The sequence below is a fragment of the Neolamprologus multifasciatus genome, chromosome 6 (genome assembly GCF_963576455.1).
Source record: "Neolamprologus multifasciatus chromosome 6, fNeoMul1.2, whole genome shotgun sequence".
NCBI lineage: Eukaryota > Metazoa > Chordata > Actinopteri > Cichliformes > Cichlidae > Neolamprologus > Neolamprologus multifasciatus.
The window spans coordinates 26,677,075-26,699,543 of NC_140444.1; the positions used below are offsets into that span (position 1 = coordinate 26,677,075).

At 42.9% G+C, this 22,469-nt stretch overlaps 1 protein-coding gene across 8 annotated transcripts in view; it reads right to left on the reverse strand.

Annotated features, from left to right (window-relative positions):
- Positions 1-21,652, reverse strand: part of LOC146517129 (LIM and calponin homology domains-containing protein 1-like) — a 32,775-nt gene extending 11,123 nt beyond the window's left edge. For 2 of the 8 annotated variants that reach the window (XM_085161860.1, XM_085161859.1), the window contains exons 1-15: positions 20,765-21,652; positions 12,013-12,083; positions 11,832-11,901; positions 11,636-11,742; positions 11,515-11,545; positions 11,308-11,418; positions 10,747-10,874; positions 10,071-10,141; positions 8,429-8,630; positions 8,072-8,272; positions 7,297-7,605; positions 6,859-7,128; positions 2,798-3,055; positions 1,278-1,640; positions 834-1,142 (exon numbers count right to left, since the gene is read on the reverse strand). In XM_085161860.1, the coding sequence (XP_085017986.1) occupies positions 834-1,142; positions 1,278-1,640; positions 2,798-3,055; positions 6,859-7,128; positions 7,297-7,605; positions 8,072-8,272; positions 8,429-8,630; positions 10,071-10,141; positions 10,747-10,874; positions 11,308-11,418; positions 11,515-11,545; positions 11,636-11,742; positions 11,832-11,901; positions 12,013-12,083; positions 20,765-20,875 (2,612 nt within the window). In that variant the 5' untranslated portion in view covers positions 20,876-21,652. The remainder of the gene's footprint in view (positions 1-833; positions 1,143-1,277; positions 1,641-2,797; positions 3,056-6,858; positions 7,129-7,296; positions 7,606-8,071; positions 8,273-8,428; positions 8,631-10,070; positions 10,142-10,746; positions 10,875-11,307; positions 11,419-11,514; positions 11,546-11,635; positions 11,743-11,831; positions 11,902-12,012; positions 12,084-20,764) is intronic. The other 6 variants (XM_085161862.1, XM_085161861.1, XM_085161863.1 and 3 more) reach the window with 6 other exon arrangements.
- Between the last annotated feature and the right edge of the window lie 817 nt (positions 21,653-22,469).

Below are 22,469 nucleotides of genomic sequence, written 5' to 3' on the forward strand. Positions count from 1 at the left end.
TGAATGTGACATATTATGAGATATATGATATATTATAATGCCATCATGTTGCATGGCAACCACCTAACAATGGACTAGAAGGATCTGAGCATTACTGGGGACCCAAAAATGGACTAATTACTATAAGTAATCACACTCTCTTAGAGTGATGAAGTATATTGGTTTGCCAACAGCATGAAAATCCTAAACAGCACTGCAGCATGGGTAAGTACTAGTTTACATAAATAGGCAAAGCTTTCTGGCAGTTTTATAGATTTGGAGAATTTTTATAATTTTCATAAATGTGTTTCTCATCCCTAAAGCCAGATCTCTGCCAAAGACAGATTAAGTATTTATAGACTTTTTCAAGTTTACCTTTTTACATAATTAGGGTGACCCAACCTTTAAGAGTTTCAACCTCTTCAGACTGAAACAGCAGCCCTTTATGTGATTCAGCCGTGATTCATAGCCAACAGTCCTTTACACAACAAAGTCACGCCAAACAAAGCCTACGTTAGATGTCACGACAAAACATTCAACCACATTAGTTCAACCAAAGCACAAATGAGCCAAACCACGTGGGAAACAGAGCTGCGAGAATCCGACCACAGCAGCAAATCAAAGTCAACCAATCCTTTCATATGAATGAATGAACATCACACTCCACGCTGCAGGCATTCAGAAACACTCACAGCAACAACGCAGGCAAGTCGGGACTGTAATTCACCCAGGCCATGCTAATGTTAGCACTTGAAGATGTAAAGTAAACATCATTAAACCTTAATCCTTGCCAGTAAACACTCTTTGTTAGTTGCAGTAGTTCACAAGTGCCACGATTTCTTTTCATTAAATACCTTTCACCCTCCTTCTTTTCTGTCAGCTTAGGCCTGCTGTGGAGCTGCTTCATAGCAGACACTGGACTGATGTTATACTTCACTGATCCAGGTACAGGCAGGAACTGATTTCTTTTAGCTGTGCTCGCTTTTTGGAACGACCCCGTCCTTCGAGCCATCATATCATCTTTCTCTGGGTCAGGCGCAGGCACATTTTCACCACACTCATCCTCATAATCACCGTATTCCCACTCTCCCTGAGACGCTGATCGGATCACTGTTGTCTCGACCTGCTGTTGAGGTGCTTCCATGGGCTGCTGGTGCTCCACTCTGTGACAAAAAGTCTTTTAACTGAAAGAACTAAACACCAAGTTTTAGAACTTCTTTTATGATGCAAACAACACCCGAGCTTGTTAGTTGCATCTGCACCCTGTTAGACACACTCCAGATCACAGCTCAGCCCACCTGACGTCCAGTTTCTTGCTCCTGTCTGCCTGCACTTTCTTCTTGTTCTGCGGAGCAGCGTCTGTGGTTACCTCCCCCTGTGTGCAGCGTTTGGAGGCAGGCAGAGGTAGGAAGCGGTTGTAAGTCACTGTAGAGGTGATTTGTTTATGGAAAACTCCCGTCCTCCTTGCCATCATGTCGTCTTTCTGAAGATCTGGGACTCTGCCCTCTTCTTCTTCCTCCTCCTCCTCTTCCTCTGTTCTCCCCTCATATTGAGCCAGGCGGGCATCAATCTCAGCGGGAGTGGGAGCGGCCTTGGTGGTCCAGGGTGGGAGGTCATCAGAGGGAGTGGTAGTTTGATTGGGGTCGGCTCCAACTACCTGCCTGTTGGAGTATTGCATAAAGGCTCAAACTACAGCAGCAAAAAAGAGGTCATGTGCACCTGCAGATGACCCAGATATGGCCACAAAGCCCAGGCATCGACATGCAGAAAAGCACAGCAGCAAGAGCACAGGCCAGAGAAGAAAATATCAACATTCAAGATTTAGGGGGAAAAAAACGTGACAAAGGTACAAAACTAAGATATTCAAGAGGAGTTTTAGTTATTATTATTATTATTATTATTATTATTATTATCATCTTGTACATTTGTATGTTCTTGGCTGACGTATTGTGACAATCTCCCCCTCGGATATTAATGGCCAGAAAAGTGCACAACATCAACAGATGTTCACTTGATGATGAAATATAAAACACTTTGTTTCATATTTTCATTTTCTATTTTATTATACATCTGTATAATAATATAATTAATTGGGACAAAAATAGACTGAGCATCAAATTCTAGTCCTGGAATGTGAGCAAATGTTTGTTCCAGGTTCGAAGTGACCATCTCAACGTGTTCGAGAAACATGATGAGACATCGCTGAGTCAACACCCTGACAAAACTGGTCAAAATTTGCTCATTAATGAAGTGAGGCCATGACTTTTCTTAATAACTAAATCATTTGGCTTTCATAAATCAGATTTAAGGATATATCTGCGACAGGGCTTTTCCTGCATATAACAAATTCTGACGGCCTCTTAGAGAGAATGTAGTCAGAGCCAAAGGAAAATCGTTTTTGTGACTGCATTTAATTAAGCACATTTCTATTCATCACATGCTCATAAGCAACAGGAACTTTACTACATGTATGTGATAGTGCTTGTGTACATGGTCTTCTATTAAAGGCTCATTCTGAACCAGGAAAAACCCCTACAGCTGACGTATGAGCTGCCCAGCAGATTTATCAAGCTCCGTTTGCTGCAGTATTTACTACATGCATGTGTGTGTGTCAGTGTGTAGGCTTTCCTTGCCCATTAAAACTACAAGCAAATCAGGACATTGCAGCAAAGACCATTCAAACTACCTATTATACAAATTCAAGTAGGAGCAATGCAACAAGTGATGCAGCACAAAAGCTTCCCTGGTGCGGTCCATACTAATGCAAGCGACTTGGAATTCAAACCACTAAGTTGCCTCTGTTTGGCCGCGTCCATACCTGCGTTCCCGCTCTGAAAGCTGGGAGCCCAGGCCAATGGTAGGCATGGCTACAGTTGCCTTGGAAAGGAGTCGTCTAAGTAACTCCGTCTCCTCGCCTTCACTCGACATGACTGTGTCTATTGGCTGCTCGATCTCAGTCACGCCCCCAAAGGTCACAACTTTGCCTTGACCTCGTCCAGCCTTTGCTGATCTGCTGAAGGGACCTCCATAATTTTTCACCAGGCAGGCCTGACACACGGGGCCTGGGCTAGTATCACTGTACATACAGTCTCACAAATTAAGACCCACAGCCACAAACACACACACACACACAACACCAGCAACACCACAAGCAGGGGGAAAAGAAATAATGAGCAACTACAGACGGAGGATGAGACTGTGAAAACAAAAGAAGGATTACATGGAAATGTTGAGTCAGATAGTGAGGATGGATGCACAAAAGAGGACAAAGCATGGAATTTTATATCCAAATTACTCAAACACTCATGTTCGCACACAGACACACACAGACACACACACACACAGTAAGCATTTGATCTATTCTAGGTGGTCACATTTTCTGCTCACTGCTGCTCCTCTGGGAACACAAAAAAGTCTTTATCCTATCTAATGACATCAGCACAGGCGGAGAAAAACAAAGCCAAGCAGTGCTCGCAGCCAACAGTCGCCTCTTTTTTAGTCTCACACATGGTCTCATACACACCGGCCAATTCCCTGCTCCCTTTCAAGTCCTGTCAAAGAAGACTGAAGAGGACTGAAGTGCACAATGATGAGGAGAACAAACAGCAGGCGAGAACATAGGGGGACAACAGAGACGAGGGAAGAAGGGAAAGTCCAGAGAGATGTAATTTAAAATTACTCTAAATATCTAACAGTAAGAGATTGTTGGGAGGGCTACAAACTTTATTTAATTTAAAGGCTTAACTAGTGACAGCTCACATTGTTGATGATTATTTAATTGTTCGTAAATGTAATAAATGTGACTATGATACGCAAACGTCTGTCTGTTTGCTTGTTTGTCCGCAAACTCCTCCTAGACCCTTAGGAGTTGAGCCACTAAACTTGGTACACAGATACATTTAGGCCCCTGAAGGTTTTCATCTATATCAGATACTATGATGTCATCGTGTTGTCTAGCAACCACCTAGCAAAAGGCTAAAGGGACCCTTTTTTTTCCTTGCATAAACACTGAAAAAAACTACTACGCCTAATGTTTTTAAACTTTTATTAATGTGATTAAATATGTCACTTTGCCAACAGCACAAATGAGCCAAATAGTGCCGTGGCGCAGGTGTGTAGTAAAATTTGTGTGAATTAGTGATACCACTGTGGTGTAAGGTTATTGTTGTTGACCAAAACTTAAAACTTAGTGTGAATTTTTTAAAAACTTAAATCAAAATAAACAAAAACATGCTTTAAAAATGAAAACAAACAGAAATGCTATTGTGCCAAAAAAAATAATATTATAGAAATATGTCTTCAGAGGAGGCTTTGTTACATATGCTTATTGAGACTATGACGTCTACAACACAAGGTTTGTACTACAATACCTGTTCTGAACTTCTTGTCCTGCAAGGCTCGCAAAATTTCAAAATCTCTGGTAGCCCTTCGGGCAGGCATTCTTCAGTTTTTGGTAGTCCAAAATAAATTTAAGTAGCCCGAATAAAAAAAGAAATTTTTTTTACGTTTGGTTTCCTTTACAATATTATACATTAAAGTATAATATTGTAACGGAAACAAAAATTAATCAAAAAAAATTGTTAAAATACAAATCACAACAACTGTATAAAAATTAAAACCATCAACTCAAATACTTGGTTCTAATTGAACAGAAATTTCTATGAACTAAGAAGAACTGTGTAGAACATGAATCAGTCTGTGTCAGATCCTGAATCTGAAATTTTCACTGAAGTCACGGGTAAGAGGCAAGTGGAACCAAGATCTAGGCCATTTGCTTTTTGAAGTTTGCAAAGACTGCTAAATTCTGCCAATGGTAGTTCACTCTTTGCAATATAGCACACTGTTCTAAACAGCTTTTTCAGGAGTTCTTGTTGTGCTTGGTTTATTTGTAGTATGTTTTTTTTGCAATTGGTGTTTGTTCTGGGAAAGATACTGCAGACTGGGCAATAATGCATTTCTTGCATTTCTCATGGGTTCTGATGGGGTCTTTCTTAAAATGACTGGTCCCAATAACAAAGGCGCTTGTCGACTCAGAAATCAAATGAAACTCACAACACACCTGGCACAACATCATGTTATTTAGCTCGTCATATTCCAGCCACAGAAATTCTTTTGTCCATGAAACCAAAAAAGCTGCGCTTTCTTTTTGCCTCATAGTCTTTAGGCTAAGTGACAAATCGTCAACATATTACGTTTTCGGCTACCCACCACATTCCTAAATGACGACCTCGGAAAAATGAGGAAATATGAGAACCGTATGGACTCAATCTACACATGTTCGCTCTTTTCCTTCAAATAGCTTAGAAACACGCTATTTAACATCATTTAAGTCCTGTTTAAGGTGAGGAAAAAGGTTATGGTTAGGGCTAGGGATAAGGTTAGGTTTAGGGCTGGAATACAGGGCTGGAACGTTGATTACCGCGGGAGCGTCATTGCACTGGATTTAAGCCATAACCCGCCGCGTACCATAAGAACGCCGAAAGTCTCCTTTCGCGTTCCTCAGGAACGCCGCGGGACGTGACAAAACGTCGCCATGTTACGCCTCGGGAGTGAGAACGGGCTCGATTTGTCATATCTTTTCCGTTTTGTGATCAGCTTTTCTTTGGCTGCCCCTTTTTCACCCTGACCTGTCTTATTTGGCTCTGCAGAACTAAAATACCAGCGTAAATCCTGCTGCTTTTACACACGTACTTTCATAATAATCAGCGATTCTTTGCGCACTCAACCTCTCACATGTTTAAGCTTGCTGCGAGAGATTTCACTTGTCGCGTTTGAATAGTAAGCTAATGAGTGATAAGACGATGTCAGAGGAATTGGTGCGCAATTAATCGTCACTCACCAATCAGTGCTGCCGCTCTCTATACACCGTTCGCGCGATCGCAAAATGAAAATGAAAGCAAAAAGCAAGCGCAAATTCAAACGCGATTTCAATATGTCACATATTGACAGTGGCTCATCGATGCCAATGACATGATTACTCAGCTACATTGGCGAAAGAATGCAAAAGCACTGACATATATTTTCCTATGATAGCCCGACGGGCAGGGCTGAGTTAGATTTTGGTAGCCCGACTGGAAAAATTGCTAGCCCCGGGACGTCGGGCTAGCGATTTTGCGAGCCCTGTCCTGACAAATCTCCTTATCAACTAAAATAATCAAAGTGACACTGAAACTAATAAAAGATAAACTGTAACAAAACATTTTATACAATAAAAGGCTGAAGTGAAAAAAAGCTACTCTGAAACTTTTAACAAAACATTTTATACAATAAAAGGCTGAAGTGAAAAAAAGCTACTCTGAAACTATTTTTAAAACTCATACCTATCTCATTTATTATCATTTATTATCTCATTTAACAATCATGTCTGAAACAAAATCTCTGAATTTTCCTCTGGCTGTTTAACGGGCTGTACGTGTTGGGTTTTTTTACAACAATTATTTATTCTAAAGTTATAATTGCACTTATGTTTTTGTTATTTGGGTTTTAGATAGCTGAATATTCACTTTATTTAAATTCTATAGAAAGCATCTCATTTTCAGTTTCATTATCCTCCACCTTTTTGATAACATTTACAATTAAAACACCAGACGTGATACTCTTCTGTGTCACACCCTGCTGGGGGTTTTAAAGTGGCTGACACAAACTGAATCTATATTGCTTCAGCTAAAAAAGGAATTAAACACTTCTTTATATGAGAACTGCTTACCAATAAATAGTTTGCTGATCTGATGAAGACTAAAATAAAACAAGAAACAAACACACCCACCCACACCACCCATTCTCTTGTCACCTCTTAAAGATCACACACTTTGCATACAGCAGCATTTACATGCATTGTCTTGCGTGTTTGCTGAAACAGACTGTGTGTGTTTTGGGCACCTTGGTTCACTCATCCTGAGTCTCTCCCACTTCTGCATATCTGCCTGGCTCATGGAGGAAGACACAAAGCTGACCGAGGCGTCCCTGTGAGGGAGGGGCCTACTCTGAGCCCGTCTACGAGCCAGGTCGTCCTTCTGCTTATTAGGCATCGCTTTAACCTTCCCCTCGTGTCCCTCGTCCTCCTCATCCTCCTCTTCCTCGTGGCAAGAGGGAGAGTTTAGGAAGGGGTTGTCTTTGCGTGTAATGATGTCAGCAACCGCCTCCTTCTCACTGTCCAACCACAGAGCCAGTACAGCAGCATCACACGGCACACATCAAAGTGGAGCGCAACACATCAAACCACAAGTGACCGCAACAGGCAAAGAAACAAAGAGTGAGAAGAACATTTAGAGGTGAGCGAGAGGAAATGGAGTCAAAACAACACCACGCTTTGCTAACCTGATCTCCTTCTCCTGAAGCATTTGCTGCGAGGCTCGTCTGATGCCCTCCCAGCGCTCTCTGTCTTTATCGGTACATAAAGGAGGAGGGATGAACTGGTGCACTTTGGGTGCGACTGTGCCACGATGAGCTCGCCTGGACGCCAAGTCATCCTTCCGGACATCTGGAACTTTCCGCACCGCTGATTCCTCTTCCCCGTCAGAGGGGGAATCCCACGCAGACTTCTGGGAGCTCAAAAAGTCGTTATCACGGCGGAGGATGATGTTCGGTGATGGTGACCTCGGTTCCTTTTCCTCCGTTTCGGGAGGGCTGGGGTTAAAGAAGGGGTAGTGCAGCGAGGCAGTTTCAGAGGATAGTAATGTGCGGGTTTTGATTGACATGCGCCCAAACGGTTGTTAGTCCAGGTCAGTAGTCAGGTGTGTCTTTATGTGTTTTAGAAACACAATGACACATGACACAACCACACAGAATTCCCGTCAGCTGAAACCTCTATCACAACAAAAAGTGACATGGCTTAACTGCTCCTATATGTCTCTTCTCCATAAAACCAGCAATGACAAATCAGTTAGTTCACAGTCACAACAGACATCAGTGGGCTATCACACAAACATTCTCCTTAAAGTAGCAAGACAGTTACAGGCAGACAGCATCACTAAGCCAAAGGTTCATCCAGAGCACCTGTTTCTACCATCAGAAGTTCATGTTAGTGCATGTAAACAAAACAGTTTCTCCACCACAGCAGAGGCAGGAGTTCTCATGCCCATCCTTCCCTGACCTGCTGTAGCGAACAACAGCAGGAAGAACTTTAATTCCCGCCTTCTGCAGCTTCTGCATCCTCCTCTGCTGCAACACTTCCTGGGTGATCACTTCCTCTTCCTGTTTTTCCCCATTGTTCTCAGGTGCCCAAGTGACAGTCTTGGAAGTTTTGTGGAGGAGTGTAATTTTTTTGCATTGATCTGCAGTAGCTTGTGGTTGACTGAGGAATGGCAGGAAGATTTAAAAAAGCACATTTGTGTTTTTTGTGTTTTTACCTTTTTTTTCACCTCGGTTTTTGTTTTTCCACTGTGACACTTGTATTGCTTTGGAAATCATTTAAAGCCAAATAATTTATTTTTAATATGCTGCTCATTACCTCCGCTGCTCTCTCTCTTCCGTATGTGGTTTTCGCCGTGGAGTTGGGATGTAGGAGGTGGCGTTGGTTCGGTTAGGAAGAAACTGGTTAAAGGGGACAGAACTTCTTGCTTCTTTGCTGGAAGTCCTTCTGGCCAACATGTCGTCCTTCCGCACATCTGGCTTCCTGTTGGGGGCATCGGCCTCCGAGTCGCTGCCTCGCCCTGGGCAACAAAGAGCAACAGAGCATTACAGAGAAAATAATGCTGAAGGTCATGCAGTTACTTCAAATTAGGCCTTCGATATAACACATAGAGACATACAGGACCCAGTTTTCACTGATACTGAGATGCACTGTAGTTGACTCTTATCAGGAGAAGAGAAACGACATTTAAATGCAGCCAATACATTTTACAGGCCACTTCGGTTCCTCCTGGTAGCTTAAAAAAGACTCATCAGATTCTTACATAGCAGGAGTTTGCCTCCCAGACTGCAATCTAAGATGTGGTTAATGTTGTTAAAAGGATGTATTTCAACGCAAACCATCTTTTCCTAAACTTGCTCGAGCAGAGCTATTTCTCAAATCTAACCAAACTGCAACGGAACACTGAAAATAACATCAAAGAAAGGAATGCCTTCTGCCTCAAAGCCCTGACAGCAAATATATCTCCCACTAGCCCAACCAGCCTTCATTCACAAAAAGTGACTGAAGGGAGTGACAATCCCCTTTAGCATGAATCCTGTTTGTCAACAAGTTCGACAGGCTCCAGATAACTAATTTGCACATTAACAACCACAATAAGTGCAGGATCAAGATAATAAGATTAGTACCAATTATTTATACCAGGTGCAAACACCCACAGATGAGATGTCATTACCCAGCTGAAGCACTCAGACACAGATAACATGGTAATTCTTTGTGTAAACGTTCTTTCGAAATGTTGCCAAAGAAACAGTAACACTGTATTTTTTTATTACTTGTGACATGATGATTATAGATACTTTTAAGCATTTTATCAATTTATAACAACATCACAAAGTCCTTTCTAGTCCTACCTCCGTGACCTAAAGGAAATGTAGGGAATAAGGCTATTTGTGGTTTGGGGGTAGTGTTTTTCTTGTAACCCTGCTGAGAATACGGTACATTATAGTGTCGACATAAAAGACACAAACAGGATGTCTGCGATACCCCCTCCCTCCATCACACACACACACACATGGCGTGTGACAGGCAGGATGTTAACCTCAGCCTGTGTCTTTTCACAGGTCCAAACCTCTAGAGACTGCTACTAAGACCAACAGCTGCTGCATCTGGGATCCAAAACACACACATACATGCACGCACACACACACACAGGCTGTGATATTCAGCTGTTGCCCTCAGCCAGTCTGACCAGTCGCACTATATGAAGGTTAAACAACCAGCATGCTGTCGAACAGCAGTGAGTCTAATTCTGGACGAGCAGATCTGTATTTAAAGGAATACTGTAGTTGAGTATATGGGTATCTACACTTTTGCAGTTTTCCTTTGAGAGTCATTTGGGAGCTCTGCAGGCCATCAGCTTAGCAACAAAGGCTTGACACAGTAGAAGTGGTGAGAAGCAAACAGCTCTCTGAAAATATAAAAACAGGATCCACTTCAGAGGCATTTCATCAGAACTGACCGTCGCTGTTTCCTCGATTCACGACGTCAGGAGAAGGGCTGTGCTGCGAGCGTGAGCCAAAGGAATCCAGACTGGCAAGAACAAAAGGACACATACCAGAATACATTAGACATGATGTAACTGAAGTCACTGATGGGACACTTGTTAGAACACAAATGGAGGTCAAAAGCTGTGCAAATCAGGGTAGACCAGGGGTGTCAAACATAAGGCTTGGGGCCCAGAGTTGGCCTGGCAAAGATAAAAGCAGTGCAGTGCTCTTTTCTGATACACTCTAACATCAGAACAAAAACTGTGTGCCGGATGCTTCATGGCATGGGTTTCTGCGGGCTGAGCGGCTCTTGTATCTGTGATGTGTAGATGGACCATTACTTTTGTCCATATTTAGATCCATACCCCCACCTCCATTTAAAAATAAGGTGTGAACACCTGGTGGGAAGGGAACAAAGCGAAAAACTCTGTATGAATGTCGACAGCAGTCTGAAACCTGAGCAACAGCCTCGCAGGGATTACTTATACATACACTGACCTTTTTATTATAAACTTTGGCCATGCCTAATATAAGCATCTGCCATCGTTAGGAAATTAGGAATAGCATAATAGGTCCATTTTAAATACCCTTGTGCCTGCAACAGCAAATTATACAGCATGTTCAGGAGTGTTGACAGATGTGTCTCACCTGTCTAGGGAGTTGTCTCGAGTGTGCCGTGGTGGAGAAAGGGACTCACTCCTCTCAGAGTCCCAGCAGTCATAACCGCTGTCTCTAACACTGCGCTTCTGTGAACTGTCCCCTCCTTCCTCGCTCTCCTGCACACACATCAGATTAAGTAAATTAAGTAAGTAAAATTGTATTTGTAAAGCTAAAACATAAAAAAAAGATGAGATTAGCTGTTTTTAAAAGACACCACTGAGTCCACAGATCTCAAGTTAATGGTATCTCAGGTTAATATGCAGTTGACTGTGTGAAGCAGGAGCAATGCATGAAGAAGCTCAGTTATGGGTCGTCAAGTCTAAGAAGCAAAAACTAGAAAAGGGTATTTTATTTAAACAGACTTGATTCAATGGAGTCCACAGATCCAGTCTGAACAATTTTTCATATCCTGTCTGCAGGTGTTGTTGTGTAACAAAAACAAACCCATCTCCTGTTTCCCATCTCGGACACCCCAACAAAGACAGGAAACTAACAGGTCCATCCCCCACACCATCTGCCCTTTCTGTACCTCGCTGTGATTTCACTCACCAACTTCATCTGAGCAAGAAGCCCCTCGAACTCTTTGAGGTTTAGAGTAGGCCCACTATAGGAAGCACAGCCACTGGCAGCTTTCCCCAACCAGTACACTGTGTTCAGCACCTGAGAGACACAGCCACGGGGGTTTAGGGTATATTTATGAATGCCAAACAGACTAACACTCAAGCTAATGAAAGAAAAAAAATGATAACAACTCACATTCTTTAGTTTGCGGTTGCAGTCCGAGTCCCTAACAAGAGAGAAGAATATTACTATTGCATGTTACTCTGCTACTGTAAAAAAAACCACAAACCACACATTTGCACATTCACTCATTTACTTGAGGTTAGCTCGTATGGAAGTGTCCTGCAGGTCCCCTGGGTCAAACAGCTGGGCGCCCTTCAGGCCCAACTCCTCGCAGCCACGCAGAAAGACTGACAGGTTATCCTGGAGGAGACAGCGACAGCCGGTCAGTTCATCACTTGAACAGAGGTGATTTACAGAGATCAGTGTCACACTGGAGAGTATCTCCTTACCAGCCCAGCGATGGGGGTGGGCAGCCTGTTGATCTTCTTGACGAGTCCTGGTTTGATCGCACTTAGGAGCCTGTGTAGAGGAGGAGGAGAGGCCGAGATTTATTGAGTCTTATGGGAGTTTGTGCATGTTGGTGATGCTTGAGACATCAAAAAGTGATATGAAGGGAGGTCACAGGCTTACTCGCATAACAGGATGCCGTTCTCCAACGCACTGCGGAAGTCCTTGTCTCCAAAGCTCTTCCCGGTTACAGCCTGTGGAAGAAGGACAGGAAAACACAGATGTAAAGGTGGTGGATGGGGACACAGAGTGCAGCTCTTTGCATAAAATGGGTGAATATTTCTTTAAAATATCACAGAATAAATAAAACACCTGTGGATTGTTCTGTATGATCAGTTAAAACAGGCCAAAACTCATCAACATGTTCTATTTACAACATTATATAACACAGAAAAAGAGACTGGTGTTCTATTACTGTTGGTAGAATTAATCAGCAAATATTTTTCAGCTCTTTAGTTAGAATAAACAAGCACTGATTAGCATTAAGATGCTAATGTGAATGATATCTCTGCTTTACCACCACTTGTCAGATCAGATCAGGCCTGTTACCACCCGCTCATTCAAGAAATTGTCTCTGGAGGCTAACGGGTGTCTTAGGGAGTGTTTCAAGTGCACAGACTGGAGTGTGCTGCTGGAGTCACAGGATAACAACATAGATGTGGACAATGACAGCAGGATGGACACCATCAGGGACTACATTAGCTTTTGTAGGCATGCTGCGGCTCCAGTTAGAAACATGTGGCTGCTTTTCCAATAGATAAATAAATCCTGGATCATGAAAAAGCTCCTTAACTAGAAAAAAAAACAGGCATTCGAGGAGGAGGACAAGGAGAAGCTCAGGTGTCTGGAGTGGGAACTGAAGAGGAGCCTGAAGCAGCCAAAGGAAAGTGGTCCTGGAATAGTGGAAAACATCCTCTCTCAAACCGGCGCTCAGAGTATATTGACCAGTTGAGAAAAATATATTACCTTAACCTACCAAATTATAAAGACCCTGGAGTGTCTGGCCCTCCCCCTCATGAGTCTAGGCTTCGTGTCCAGGACCCCTCCAGTTTTTGTCACCAGGACCACATTGTATGCAGTCCTTTACCTGCTGCACAGGACCTACACACACCTAGAGAGCCAGGATGCATGTGAGAATCTAGTGTATTGATTTCTCTAGTGTTTTGGACAAACTCCAGCCTCTCATATTGGAGGGGTTGGGTGTGAATCCCTTCCTGATGTCCTGGGTAACAAACTGTTAGTATGACCTCAGTTCGTCAGGCTGGTGAACTGTGTCTCTGGGACGGCGCACAGTGGCCTGTTTTAGCACCATTCATGTTAACACTATAAACAGTGGACTTTAAATACATGCAAAAATACTGTGATGACACAGTTATTGTGACATAAATCAGTAGTGGACAAGAGCACTAATACAGGAACCTTGGTGAGGCCTTCAGGGACTGATGCAGTAGGAGCTGCCTCCCACTTAACACAACTAAAACCAAGGAGATGGTGATTGATTTCAGTAGAGCTAGAGCATCCCATCTGCCAGTCTCCATACAAGGCAAGGACAGGTCCTATTGGATGGCAAGTTGGACTGGTCGCTGAACACCAATGCTCTCTACAGGAAGAGACAGAACCGCCTCTTCTTCCCACTGAGACGGCTGGATAAGCTGGTGGAAAAAGCCAACTCTCTGCTTGGCAGAAGGCTGGACTCAATTTTTTTACAAGTGCTCTTTAAATGATCATAACTCTCATTCAAATGGTTTCATAAAGAAGAGAACATGAGCTTTACATGAATATTTGGTTTATCATGGTAGCACAAGGCATTCATGAGATAACGCTATCTGAACACAGACAGAAAAAATCAGCTCCACGAAGATTTTATCATGCACGAGTCACAATACCATGTTCTTCAACTGTTTTGGGCTAGAGAGAAAATTTAAATGGCTCCCGAATGATGAGAATTTTTTGGTAAATTTGCAGCAAAATCGATAAAATATGTCCATTAGGCCTGTATGAAACTGTGGTGAAGAAACTGAAACCTATAATGGACAACAGTGGACACTCTCTGGGAAGTGAAGCCACTTGGATGGACTGCACCTCCTGTTTTTATCACAATTTCTTAAATTATTTTACACATCTAATCATTTTATGGTTATGACTGGAAGGATGATTGTTTCTTTAAAATGAGCTCCTAGGTATTTGAATTTCCCCTTGGCGATAAATAACATAGTTCTCTGTCTGAGAAAGGCGTCACCTGGCGGTTCTTCCATCATTATTTGCAGCCCATATGTGAAGCATTTACTCACAGGACACATGCTTACACAGGCCCTGGATTTGTGCCTCTTTTCCTGACAGAGGAACCTGCTCCTTCCCTGCTCACCCTTCCCCCAGCATTTTTTCATCAGCTGAAACCAAATTAGTATGACGCCATGTCGCTGACACACTGCTCAGTGTCCTCTTTCAATTTTATCCAAAATGTTCCCATATGCCGCAGCGATAACCTCAATCCTCTAACCTAGGCTCCGATTTGGACTCTATCCTGTAGGAGAGGAGAGAATCAGGAAAACCAGAGGTGATTTACCGCCCTCACACCAATGCACCCGCACGCCATGCTTTCAGGAGCAGTTGTGTAACCAGAGGCCAAAGATGAATGAAAGAGAAGAGACCAATGCTGTTTAGACATTTAATCCAGATTAGCAGAGATTACAGTTAGCACCCAAACCGTTAAATGCAGGCCCACACTCTCTGATTCTGCTTTTCACATATACAGACTGGTGGCAAATTACAGGATGCATACCAGATTAAAGTTGATCACTGAGAATACATTTGAATTTATTGGCCGGCACCACTAATTAACCTAACCCCACAAAGTACATATACAAGTACATTGGGTTGTGGGAGTATGCTAGAGTACCCACGCAGACATGGAGAGAACATACAAACTCCGTTTACAATGTATTATATTAAAAAAAGAGAGAAATTGAAATAAAATACGTTGTATTTTATTTCAATTTCTCTTTTTTAGTTCCACTGCACATATTGTACTTGAAGAAGAGCACACACAAGCACAGTGCATCTGTAGCTATGAAAACAATATCACTTTTCTTTATTGTTACATAAGTGATGAACAGATGTTTCCCACTGGCATCCACTTCTTTTTCTTGTCTTTCATCACTCTGTGTGTCACCCTCTTACACTCACCCACCCACAGAGAAACACACACATGAAGCTTATATTTCTATCTTTGTGATGCCCCTCATTCACACACAACATCTCCTAGCTAAGTCCTAAACTCTAATTCTAAACTGACCCTTGAAGAAAAAAGTGTTAACATGAAAGCTCTTTGAAGATACATCAGGAAGATAGGAGCAGTCTCTCCTCAGTACAGGGTTTTAAATGCAGGCTGGTATTCGTTAGGTGTTTTAAAGACTGTAAAACATTTAGAGCACGGCCATGTATAATTTACTCTCAGAGTAGAGTACTGTATTTAGGGGAGAGCAGGACTACTGTTTGTGTTTTGTATAGTTCATGTGTGCGTGTGTGTGTGGAGGAGACAGCAAACAGACAGTGGGTGGGAGGTGGAGGTGGTTAACGATTGGTTATGTGAGCTGAAACTGAAATAAATGCAGCGATTAAACACAATGACTAATGTAAGTGTGCATGTTTTTGATAGAGAGCTCAAAAATATTGAAGCAGAAGAGAAAAGAGAAGATGCCAAAAGAAGAACTGGGGCTTTATGTATTGTATGTATTCATGTCAGCTACAAAAACCCAAGCCAAAGGCCTCGGAGGTATTTCAGCGCCAGTAACAGTAATTCGACCCTCGCTCATAGTGGATCGCTCTGCTCACCCTGCGTGAATGGCAGCAGCAGCTACCACTTAAACCCTGAGGTGTGTGTGTGTGTGTGTGTATGCGCAGATGGGTAGGGGAGATGCAGAAGTAGGCCAAAGTACCCTTTACTTTAACAACTGAAAAGATGGAAAGAATGAGAGAGAGCAGACACATAGAAAGCAGAGGAGGAGAAAAAGATCATGTGCTGTAATCCATTTAGGTGGTAAAAGAGGGTTTCACAGGTCAAGACTAAACATGATGATAATTTGGGGCCACTTTGCTAAAGATGCAACTGTCAGGAAACCTCCTCAGTTAAATCTACATTTTTTTTTTTCCAAATATAAATGTTCTGTAATCTTGCGAAATCCCCCCCCCCCCAATTTATGTTAAATACAAATTCAGAGGCATTTCATTATGTAATTCCAGCTCACTTGTTACACAAGTATTACTTAATAAATGATTAGGAAGTGTCAGACCAATATTACACCCAAGCTTATATTCTGGGTTTAACATCCATCCATCCAACCATCCATATTTTAATGAGGTTATGCTTTTCTTTGTGAAAATAGACCCAATACAAATTGAACATATCAACTTATAATGAAAGAATTTTCAAATTTCCCACAAGATCCAAACCATGTCTAGCCAGTAATGAGAAATCAGGGTCAGAGAGGAGCTGGAGTCTATCCTAGCTGCCATAGGGCCTCTGGACAGATCCCCAGTCTGTCACAGGAACAGAGACACAGCCAATTTAGAATCACCAATTAACCTACTACACTCCACTCAGAAAGGGCAGATGGTGGATTTAAACCCAGGACCTTGTTGCTATGAGGCAACAGAGTTAACGATAGCACCGCCATGCATGAGAGTGACTTTCCAACCTCTGCTAACAACGAGCCGGTGCGAGTGTTTTGAAATTCTTTCATTCCCCATCTGATGCATGGAAAATCCATGAATCCATGCTCTCACACTCTCCCGTGCAGGCCCGGCTGGCTGTCTGAGACTATCAGCGTTAATCTGACTCGGACAGCTGTGACATCTGGCACACACGCGCACACACACTTATTCAGGCATACACATTCTTCAGTTTATTCCCCATGCATCTGACTCTATCTCTTGCTATGTGGTGTATGCTGATGAAAGCAGAGGCTCACGTTTGTCTCTGAGGTTCAAGTTGAGTTTAACCTGCTCAGCAGCTGAGACTGTGTGTATGAGCCCTGTGACACTCCTGCCTTGTCTTGTCTATAAACAGATAGAAAGGCCCTGTCGGTGCCAGCTGAATTTCCTGCTCGGGTCATTTGATGATATATAGCCTACTGCCCCCACTGGAAAGAGTGACACCTGAGAGCCTGCCCGTGTTATGTTCCCATAGTGACCGGTGTCACCCGACCGGGGCGTGTCCGAGGAGTGTGCAAGGCTGTCAGGAGTATCATGCATAGCTGATTGGCATGCGTGAGTGTGCATACACTTTGCATAGTTTACAGACATGGCAGACAGGCACTGAACAAGTTGCAGGGAGTGTTTGGTGGCATGGTCATCTCTGAATCCCCATCCCCACCTGTGAGAGTGTAAAAATACCCCACCAGAAATAGGTTGAGCCTGAGCAGCCTGAAAATAACTGGAGTATTAGGAGGCAGGAAGACGACAAAGCGAGAGGAACACGGAGCAAAGACGCAGGAGAGATTAAGATTAAGAGGTGGGCATTAACCTAGACTAGACTGTGCCTGCTGTTGAGGGAAAAGCTAACACAGTCCACAGTGGAGGGTCAAAAACTATCAGGTGCTGAAGCTGTATATGTAGTTATGAAAGTGACAGATGGTCCCCAAAAAACAAAGAGGACTCAGCGAACTGCAGAAGGGCTTAAAAATGACTGTTATCTCCAAGATTTAGAGGGTTAAGATAAACCTGAAAGTTGAAGACCTATTTTCTTCTCAATAAAGACACAGTACTGTGTTTTAAATTCTCATCTCAGTACTTTGAATATACTGCTGTCTTTACAAGTTTGGAGGCAACACAACAATGCATATGTAAACTTATTTATCTAATGCTTATTAAATGATGATACAAGTCACAATAAATGGGGTGCATATAAATAAAGCACACACAGCCTGAAATACAATGATGAATACTCCAAGTTATGGATAAAGTTTTCAAACTTTATAAAAATGAACAAGTAACAAATTTGCAACTCAACAAATCTGAGCTCATCTATGAATTATCTTTAAAACAAATCCATTATTCTCATGTTGACAACAACCAGAAGTACCCCATTATCACTAATGCAGCTAACGGACCGTCAGTCCTTTTACTCTTCTATCCTGTTAATCATTATTAATGATTAATGGGGGTGGCTGTAGCTCAGGTGGTAGAGCAGGTCATCTACTGATCGGAAGGTTGGTGGTTCGATTCCTGGCTTCCCCTAGTCTGCATGCCAAATGTCCTTGGGCAAGATACTAACCCCAAATTGCTCTCCGATGCATCCATCGGAGTATGAATGTGTGTGAATGTTATCTAGAAAGCACTTAGAAAGATGTGCTTGTGCGAATGGGTCTGAATGGGTGAATGCACAAGTTGTGTAAAGCGCTTTGAGTGCTCAGATGAGTAGAAAAAGCGCTATATAAGAACCAGTCCATTATGCAACTCAATGGGGTCCTGACCTCCAGATTAGGAGCCACTGTTACACTGAGTGCACTGGCTGGTTGTTTAATCTCTGATTGGATTTCAGTCTTATCTGTATGCACTCATTAAAGGCCTGTTCACTTAACTGTTTGGCTATGAAGCTTTCCTGAATCCAGCTTCTCCTCGACAAAAACACGAGTATTATTCAGTATTAGGTGTGCTTTCCTGTACAGATGTAACCCTTTGTAGCCTCGACATCAGGGCTGTCATTAAAAGAGGACAAGTACTACTGAGGACAAAATAGATGTAGAGCTTGCTGTGCTTCAAATTTGGTCGAGCTTCAGCGTTTTAAAACAGGTTCAATAACATCACTGTTTACGGACTCATTTTTAGGCTCTTATTTACTCTCTGATTTCCATTTTTACTGCAGTTTTTCACATCTCATTGATGACAGGACACGGAGACTTACTCTATATTAAAATTCAACCAAGTGTGAGCTCCAGTGCTGTGAAAAAGTAATTACTGCTGTCCAACTGCAAAAGGGTGACTCGAGTAAATACAAAATGCAGTTTTTAAATGATGATTGAGGGAAAACAGCTATCCTAATTGCCCCCTCAGCCTAATAACTGGTTCTGTCACCCTTGGATGCAAGAACTGCAATCAAGCACTTGTGATAACTGGCTGCGAGTCTTTCACACCACTGTGGAGGAATTTTGGCCCACTGTTCTTTGCAGAATAGTTTTAATTCACCTACATTGGATGGTTTTCAAGCATACCTAAGTCCTGACTTGGATGAAGCTTGCTCCAAAACCTTCATTTTATTTATTTATTTATTTTTTGAAGCCACTCAGAGAAGGACTTCCTGGTGCATTTGGCTATTACCTATCATGTTCTTTTCATGAAATACTGTTAGTTTAATGCAGATGTAACAGGACTTAAAGCTTCCCAAAACTTTTGTGTTAGACTACAGAATATTTTTTGTCATAAAAAATATGTTCATCAACATGTTTTGTTTTGTTTTTTTTAAATAAATGTGAGCCTTTGTGTTCTTTATGGTCAGTAGTGGGTTTCTCCTTTTTTCCCTCCATTTTTGTCCAGACTCTTTCTTATTGTTGAATCATGAACTCTGACCTTAACTGAGGCAAGTGAGGCCAGCAGTTCTTTAGATGTTGTTCAGGGTTCTTTGTGACCTCCTGAATGAATCATCAATACGCTCTTGGAGTAATGTTGTGAGGCTGGTCACTCCTGGGAGGGGTTCACCACTGTTCCAAGTTTTCTCCATTTGTGAATAATGGATCTCACTGTGCTTCATTGGAGTCCCAAAGCCTTAGAAATGGCTTTGTAACTCTTTCCAGACTGATATATGTCAATGACTTTGTTTCACAGCTGTTCTTGAGTTTCTTTAAATCGTGAGTTTGTTGAGACCCTTCAGTTCCTTTAGTTATCTACCTGTCTTTATTAGACAGGTTCTATCTAAGTGATTCAACAGGTGTAATCAGGCCTGGCAGTGACTAGTAAAATTATACTCAGCTTTTAAATAAATTAATTTTAAAGATGCATTTTGTATTTACATCTCTTCTAAGTAGGACCGCGTAGGAAATAAAGTTAAACATTTTAAGGGTCTTTATCCATAACAGCATCCTGTTCTCTCTCTACCAGAGCCTGTTGCAAACTGGCTAATGTACAGGACAGCCAGCACAGTCTGTGGGAGTCTTGTGAAAACACAGCATGATGTGAGGCTAAAGCCAAAACTTAACATTAAAAAAATAAAAAATAGTCATTTTGAAGCAGCTCCAGTCCTTTATCTCCTCTATCTGAAATGCTGGCTGGCAGGTAGCTGAGCCGCTCTGGAGGTATAAAATAGGTCATAAGGCAGCAGCTCCGCGGGCAAATCGTGATTCACCGCTCAGGCTAATGGAAGGAGGCACTGTATCCGAGCAGATGATGGTGGAAGCGATGCAGCAAATGATAATCTCATCCGATGCGATCAACCGTGGGTACAGTGAAGCATCTCGTGCGTGAACACTGGCCCGGTTTCATAACCATGGCAACCGGAATCCCCTCGCGCCTCAAAAAGGGGGGCGTTTCTCCTCCTAGCAAGTAGAAAACAGGCTCTCCATCGTCCCTACACAAACAGACACTCTGCGAGCTTTTACTTCATGATGACGGTTTATTTTCGAGCCCGAGCGGCGTTTAAAGTCCCTACAGAGCAGGTGTTGGCGTTCAGTGTCATTAGGACGACGGCACAGGTGAAAACTTTTCACACGCACAGTGGCTGTTGTCCCACACGGACACCGCAACGTCCCCCTCCTCCCAAACAGGTGACGATGCGCCTGGGGTGATTATTTATATCCAGGATCACAGCGTGTGGCTATATGACCCGTTTATGTCCCCGGTGTGCAATAGCAGCAGGCCTCTGAGCCCCCCTCTCCTCACTTACCTCTATCCATTTCTGAGCCTCCCGACAGGCTGGTTCGGGATGGTGCTGCTCCAGCGGCTCCTGCTCCCGCGGGGCATTCGGTGAATCTCCAGAGGCAGCGGGGCTAGCCATCTCCGGACAGGCCGAGACCAAAGCCGGACGATACGGTGATACGTGATATGTGATAAGCCTCCCTTCAGATGGTCTGTGTCCGGAGCCCGTTATGTTCGTCCTCGCGCGCTTCCCCCGCAACTCCGCGCTCTGTCACGGCGGGTCCTCTCGTGCTCCGCTCGAGCTCTGCGCAGACTGTGGCGCAGAGACAGAGAAGCGGCTCCTCGCGAAACGCGAACCAGGCGCTAAAAATAATAACGACTCTTTTCCGCCGAACTGCGCGAGGCTTCTGTCCTCGGCCCCCGCCGCGCGTTTCGAGAAACGTGAACGCGCAGGCAGGAATCTCTGCGGGGGAGGTCGAGATAGATAGGAGAGATGCAGAGAGAGAGAGTGATGAGGGCGGTGGGGGCTGTTCGAAGGTGACCCATAATGTGTTTGAAGGGGACTGGTCATACCTGAGCACAGGTAGACTGTAGGCTTTAAAATGTGAAGCAAAGAGCACCATAGCAATGTAAAACTGCAGTATTTAAATCACAGGCAGCTAAAGTCAGCGCGTTTTCTTGTATCCAATAGGACTGGAGCCACACATGGGTACTTATGGTTCACATGTTCGCAAATTTCTGTGCGAAATTTCACACGAAACTGTCGTCTTAAATTAAAGCCAAGCTTTGAGATTTTAAAAATGAATACGGGATTTTATTTTTATCCAGTCTGAATGCCCTTTTATCATCATTTCCAATTATTCACAAAATCAGATTTGTTTTGTATGAATCTCCAAAGCATGATATAATCAAGATACAATACCTATATCGCAGCTGAAAACAGTCTTTAGTTTAATAATGTGACAATATTGAAGTCTCTCCCATAATTAATGACATGACATCATGTATACGTTTAATAAAAAAAAAAAGCACAAACGATTGGGAGGTCGGGGGGTGCAGGGTAACAGGCTCTTGCCCCACACATCAGGTTGATCAGGTCCTGCTTCAGACTAAAAAAAAAAGTCAAGAACCTGTGAGCTCCAGTCCCAGCACCACCAGGTTAGTTAATTTAAATTATAGCTCAATTAAAGTTGCATGTGTTGGAGTTAAACACACACAGACTAAAAAGAATGGATTGGTCATGTGTAACTATCAGCACTGGTGATAACAGCTGTTTCAGATCACTGAGCTTAAATGTGGCTTTTTCAGCTGGCAGGTCAAACCAGTTATGTTGGATCCAGTGACCTGTTCAGAAAGACATTCTCTGAGTAAGAAATAAACGCAATATTTCCGCTCTAACTGCCTGAGTGTACTGTCATGCTCCTTTGTTTCTTATCAAAACATGAAGTGTTGCTCGTGCCAGTATGCTGCCTGCTCACTTGAAGCACAGACTGTCTTATGTAAGCACAATGATGAGGTGCTATAGACAGCTCTTTCCTCTAGTTTCACCCTTTTGAAGTTGGACAGCAGCCAAGTGCAGTCCAGGTTGAGCCTGAGGTCGTTTAACCACATCACAAGACAAAAGTTTCACTTTGTGTTTCAGCTAAAAGCCTGTAATGTTAGAGTAATGGCAGGGATAGAAAAGTTCTCAGCAGTAGTTGATTTCCCTGTACGGTTTTCTTAAAGCTACCCAA